Source organism: Biomphalaria glabrata, chromosome 17 (genome assembly GCF_947242115.1).
Source record: "Biomphalaria glabrata chromosome 17, xgBioGlab47.1, whole genome shotgun sequence".
Taxonomy (NCBI): domain Eukaryota; kingdom Metazoa; phylum Mollusca; class Gastropoda; family Planorbidae; genus Biomphalaria; species Biomphalaria glabrata.
The window spans coordinates 11,693,357-11,699,847 of NC_074727.1; the positions used below are offsets into that span (position 1 = coordinate 11,693,357).

The 6,491-nt window shown below is 32.5% G+C and overlaps 1 protein-coding gene across 1 annotated transcript; it reads left to right on the plus strand.

The window, feature by feature from the left end:
- The first annotated feature begins 78 nt into the window (after positions 1 to 78).
- Positions 79 to 6,392, plus strand: LOC106068078 (33 kDa inner dynein arm light chain, axonemal). Its single transcript, XM_013227366.2, has 6 exons — positions 79 to 261; positions 1,219 to 1,361; positions 2,153 to 2,322; positions 3,896 to 4,074; positions 4,576 to 4,740; positions 5,642 to 6,392. Exons 1-6 carry the CDS (start codon positions 181 to 183, stop codon positions 5,675 to 5,677), a joined length of 774 nt encoding a protein of 257 aa, XP_013082820.1. The 5' UTR covers positions 79 to 180; the 3' UTR covers positions 5,678 to 6,392.
- Positions 6,393 to 6,491: the final 99 nt, after the last annotated feature.

The window sequence follows — 6,491 nt, forward strand, 5'->3', positions numbered from 1 at the left end:
TATGAATTATGCAAAATAATAATTATATAAATATATCGTTTTGTTTTGCCAAAAACTATTACACTTTTTACAAGTGTGTTTCCAAGCAACAAAGAAGCGTTCAAAGTGATGTTTTGCTGAGATCCGACATACGATTTAGATCTAGAGTATTTCTTTATTCCTTTAAGTCAGCTAAAGGAAATGATTCCACCAAATGCATCACTTGTAAAATATGATAATCCTGTATTGGTCAGCCGTAATACAGATAAGAAAACTCCACGGGTAATTAATTGTAATTTAAATTTAACGTATGTCATAATACTAGTAGTCTAGTTAGTCTAGTAGACTAACTAAGTAGTCATAGTCATGATGATATGATCATAATGATGATAGAGGATACTTTATTAAGATTTAAGTAAGTTGATAGACTAGATCACTAGATCTAAGTTAGTAATCTAATATCTCTATCTAGATGAGTCTAGTACTAAAAGTCATAGTCTACTAGAAAATGTTGAGACATCACAATTATACAATGCTATTTCTAGGCAGTGGCACTCTTAATAATAATTGTAGACTATAGATCTAGATTTTACTAATTTATACTTATACTAATTATAGAATAGATCTACATATAGATCTAGAATCTACATGATACTAGATATTAAATTAAAATACCATTTTGCATAGTCACTATAGATCTAGTTAATATTTTATTTGTAAAATTATTATTATAAAATAGATAAATGGAATATTCTGATAAAAAATCATACTTTACCCCCCCCCCTTTTTTTTTCCCACTTGTATTGTAACAAAAGTTGATACCTCTCCCAGAGTAACATAACCAGAAAAATTGAATTTTACAATATTAACATTTTATTGTATAATTTATTTGTTGTAACTGGACTATGCCTATTTCATTTTGATTTCTAATACATTAAATATTTTCAATCTGGGATTTTCCAGGCACTGAGAATAGGTTCTATCTTAATAACCTGATCACATAAAATATGATTGAAAATTTAAATCTGTCAATAGTAGTGTTATGCAAGAAACAACAATGATGTTACAATGTACTCACAGCTTTACTTTCACCATACAATGTCAGGCATCCATAAACTTCATAGACTCAGGAGCATCCTTATAATCACATTTTCAGATTGAAACAGGAATTTAGCACATTATCTTCTAATACTGTGTTTGATGGCCAATTTTGAGTAGTATAATAATTATTTTCAACAGGCTAAAGCACTCAAAGCAAGCCCAACACCTCCATCAGCCTCAGGACCAGTTCCTGCACCTCCAAAGTCTGGTAAAGCTGGAGCATTAGATGCCAAAGCTGCTCAACAGACAGATGAAATATTGAACTCAATATTGCCACCAAGGTAAGAGTATCTATATAAACATCTACAAGTTTTGAACTTAGGCATAGGGGCTTACAAATAATGGCCAGAAAATAAAATATAAAAAGTAATTTTTTGATATTTACAAATATTTTAGCATTTTTCTTTTCTTTTTTTTTTTTTAATATAAAGTCTTTAAAATTGGTTTAAAAATTCCATGGCATAAGGCATAACTTGGGGTTTGGTTTTTGATCAAAATGTACTACCAGGAAGATGATTTCCCCCAGTTAGTGCAGAGCTTCCCCATCAAGATTGGGGTATGACAGCACATCTAAGAGAGGTGCAAAGGCTATCAATTGTTTAAGCAATACAGCCTGGATATTTGGCAAAACATTTTCACTAAAAATGTCTATATTTGAAAAGATTTTTTAAATACTAAATTTAAATTGAATCATATTTGAATACCAGTCACTAATTGATTCGCACTAGATTTTTTAATCAAATATTTGCACAGGGTTAGCTAATACTATTAAGTTGTTAGTGTAAATACAAATATGAAGCTAAGTGTTGAAACAACGCATTGCCATACATGCTGAATATATTATAACAGCACTTGATACAATAATTTTAATGACAGAAAATGGTAAATTAAGTAGAGGGAAATGATGGGCAGTCCTGACCTGATCAATGGTTACATGACCCAATCAAATCTGTTAGTACCCCATCCACCAGTTTTCCTATTACAATAATACTATCAGAAGGATAAGCTTTAGAGGTATCACTATTGTTATTGTATAGGTTATAATTCTTTTTATTAAAACAATTTTTTGTAGAGAGTGGACAGAGAGTGGTCAGCTATGGGTACAGCAAGTGTCAAGTACACCAGCAACAAGGCTTGATGTTGTCAACTTACAAGAAGAATTAGACAGAAGGCTGCAACAGAGACAAGCCAGAGAGACAGGCATTTGCCCTGTTCGTAGAGAATTGTACTCACAATGTTTTGGTAAATTAATTTGTTTCTATATCATCATCATCACTCCTTTGAGTTCCTCATGGAACATAGGGCCTCGACAAAAACACGCCACTCTCCACGGTCTCTTGCTAGCTTTTTGATGGTGTCCCAGCTCTTCCCGGTTTTCTCTGCTTCTTCGAGTACACTGCGTCGCCATGTTCTTTTTGGTCTTCCTCTGCGTCTTGTTCCCTGGGTGTTCCACTCTAAGGCCTGCCTATCTCTGTTGCTGGTATCTTTTCTAAGGGTGTGACCAATCCATCTCCACTTCCTCTCTAAGATCTGCACTTCTATGTTTTTCTGTCCACTCATCTCCCACAGTTTGGTGTTTTCTACTTTGTCATACCAGTGTATTTTTAGGATATTTCTCAGGCATCTGTTGATGAAGGTCTGTATTTTTTTTGTTGTGGCATTAGTTGTTCTCCATGTTTCAGAACCATACAGTAGGACAGCCTTGACATTAGAGTTAAAAATTCTTAGTTTAGTCTTGTTTGAGATGTATGGAGATTTCCAGGTTGGTTTTAGCTGTGTAAATGTCTGACGTGCTAGATTTATACGGCGTTTAATGTCTTCATCTGTTCCACCTGATATACTGACTACACTCCCAAGGTATATAAAATTTTCTACTTGGTCTATTGTCTGAGAATCCAATACAATGTCTCCACTTTGTTTATTGTTTACTTTAAGTAATTTAGTTTTTTGGTGGTTTATTTTGAGGTCTACTCTTTTTCCTACTTCGCTTAAAGCTGTGACCTTTTCTTGCATATCCTGTAGTCTGTGTGATAATAGGGCTATGTCATCAGCGAATTCCAGATCTTCCAGCTTTTGTTTGAGAGTCCATTGGATTCCTTTCCCTGCGTTAGAGTAGGCTTCTTTTGTGACCCAATCCAGTACTAGAAGGAACAGGAGTGGTGAAAGAAGACATCCCTGTTTGACTCCTGTTGTGACTGGGAATTCCTCTGACAGCTTGCCAGGTGAAACCATCATAAAGGTTGTTGATTATGGTTATTATTTTATGGGGATCCCATAATGTCTCATTACAGTCCAGAGAGATTCTCTATCGACACTATCAAAAGCTTTTTCAAAGTCGACAAAAGTTGCATAGAGAGGAGATTGCCATTCGACACATTGTTCTACAATTATCCTGAGTGTAGCTATTTGGTCAGCACAAGATCTCCCTTTTCTGAATCCAGCCTGTTCTTCCCTTAGGTGTTCATCACATGCTCCCTTTATTCTGTTTAGTAGGATTCTGCTAAAAATCTTGCTTGGTACTGACAGCAAAGTGATGCCTCGCCACTTCTCACATTGTGATAGATCTCCACTCTTTGGTATTTTTATTAGCAAGCCCTTTTTCCACTCACCCGTAGGTGTTTCTGTTAACCAAATTTTGTTGAATAGTTTGTGCATTTGGTCAACTATTTCACTTCCTCCTTCTTTTAGGACTTCGGGTGGTATGTTGTCAATTCCAATTAATTTGTTTCTATATAATAAAACCTAATGTTGTTTTATACTAAACTTTTTACTTTGATGGTAAAAATGTCACAATGTTACTTTTACTCAAATTAAGATGAACTGATTCGTCAAGTAACGATCAACTGTGCAGAGAGAGGTCTCCTCCTTTTAAGAGTTCGTGATGAAATTAGAATGACCATCGCAGCCTATCAGACACTTTATGAAAGCAGTGTTGCATTTGGTATGCGCAAAGCTTTACAAGCTGAGCAAGGAAAAGCTGATATGGAAAAGAAGGTAATAAAAATTAATCCCTGAGGACATTATTATAGGAGAGCTTTTAGCACAATGTGAAATCTTTAAATGAAAACATTCTTGATACTTACATGATTTGGAATCTTATGTAAACTAAAACCTAAGTCTTGAAAGTTATTATAGTTTTTTAGATCTAAATGTATCACTTATCTGAGTTGTAGATGTTGTGTGTTTATATATTTTTATTTTTTGGAATAGGATTACTTTTTATGAATTGCTAATTAAAACAATTTGAATGGTAATACTGCATTTCTCATTGATCTTCGGACTCGAAGACACAGCTAAGTAAAATAAATAAGTTCCATTTTTTAAGAAACAGGTAATTTAGGGACATCCCTAGCATCATATCTCAACCCTCATCTGGATTTGTTTAGCAGCCAAATGATTTACTGATAAGCAATCATGCAAAACAGTTTATGAATTAGAATAAATGTTTGAACTAGCAGAGGATTGCGGAGTAATGGGCATACCTTTGTTGTACAGATTTTAGAATTGGAAAGTGAAAAGCGGGACCTTGAAAGGCAAGTCAATGAGCTGAAAGCCAAATGTGAACAGATTGAAAAGAGAGCTGCTGAGCAGAGGCAGGTAGAAGAAAAGAAACACACGGAGGAAATCCAGTTTTTGAAAAGAACCAATCAACAGCTGAAGGTGGGTGTTACATCCGTTGTTGTTTTTAACATTATTAAAACTTTTTATGAAAAATATTTAGTGAATAACTTAGGAATATTTTATATTTAAAATTCATTTTCATTTAAAGACATTCTAAACGAGCATTACAATTTTTAATATTTTCAATTGGTAAAAAATATTGGTAAAAAATAATTAAGTTCATTAGGAGGAAGGCAATATTTGGATAGACATTAAATAGTAAATGATGCAAAATATTATACTAAACATGTTTGTTCTGACTTTCTTATACTATTAAAAAGGACTCATTGATATTGGCCAAATCATTAGGTAATTGTGGAAAAAAAACATCTCATTTTATCAAATTTCACAAGAGATTGATTTTTATTTCACTTTTTTTTAATGCATGCTAGTGTAAAAAAAAAAAAAAAAAGTTTGAATCACATTCACAGTGTAGTTAGTAGAAATGGAACTTTCACACTAAATTCAAAAGGCTGCTAGAAAAAAATGTGTACACAATATTTGTTATGTTTTATTTTTATTTTAAGTAGGTTCACTAGGCTTAGTTTAGTTGAAAGCAATTGTAAGTTTTCAAAGGGTATCATGAGGTGGAAGGAGTAAGTGGTCAGATTAAACTTCCAAGATAAAATAATACAAATCATTACAAATGGGTGTCTCTTAAGCAATATAACTGTTAAAAATGAATTAGCTTTTGTTCCATATATTTAGAACATTTGATAGCTATCTTGCCTAAAATAGGAAAAATTACATCCTGTGGTTAATCACCACCTTTTTAAATTTAGTTTTAGGCAGTTTTAACTCTGGAGCAATCAGATTGGCCTAAAAATAAATTATTTATATTATTATTAGCAAAATATTTTGTGTGGACATTAATGAACTCATAAATCTTTTCATCAACCAGACTCAGCTGGAAGGGATAATAGCCCCGAAGAAATAAACGACAGCTATGATGAGAAAGACCTAAGAAGAATGGATGATTTAAACTCAACAGAAGATGAAGATTTCTTTCCTCTTACTGGACAGGAAACAATGTTTTCAAATTCGACTTAAAAAAAAAAATTGTTAACTAGATGTTGCAGGGGCAGGGTATCAGAATTTTATTTTTATAGTAGCATAATGAACAAGTCTAAAAATATGTTAATACACCTAATTTTTTTAAAGACTTTTTTTTTTTTTAAAACTAGATCTTATCTATAAATATGCTAACATCCTGCAACCATTGGTAGCACATCATCATATTGTGAATAGTTTGTAAAGTGATTGTTCAGGTTTGACGGGGGTGTCTAAATATGCAACTGTTCTTGTTTTCTTGTTACCCGGCTTCATCTGCTGATAAAACTATCTGCTTGATATACCAAGTTATTGTATTTTAAATATTTTTTTACAGCTGAATTTCTCTCTATAACCTAATAACAATATGTACAGTACTATAAAAAAAAAAAAGTCAAATATGTTTGTTTTAGTAAGATCAGCATAGATGTTTGGTTCAAAATTATGACTGTGATTATCAGGATGAACAAAAAAATTGTCAATAAAATGCTGACATTCACCTTATAAGTTTAAAAAAAAAATATTTTCATTTTTGTATATTTTTGTATGTCCACATATTTTTTTATTTGAATACAATCACTAATAAACTACTTAAACCTAGAGCATTTTGACTGAAATAAGATTTTGTAGCCTGACCTGGGTGGTAAAATAGTAATAAATAAGATATTATTTTCTTGTGTGCTGATTTTAGCTGTGACGGT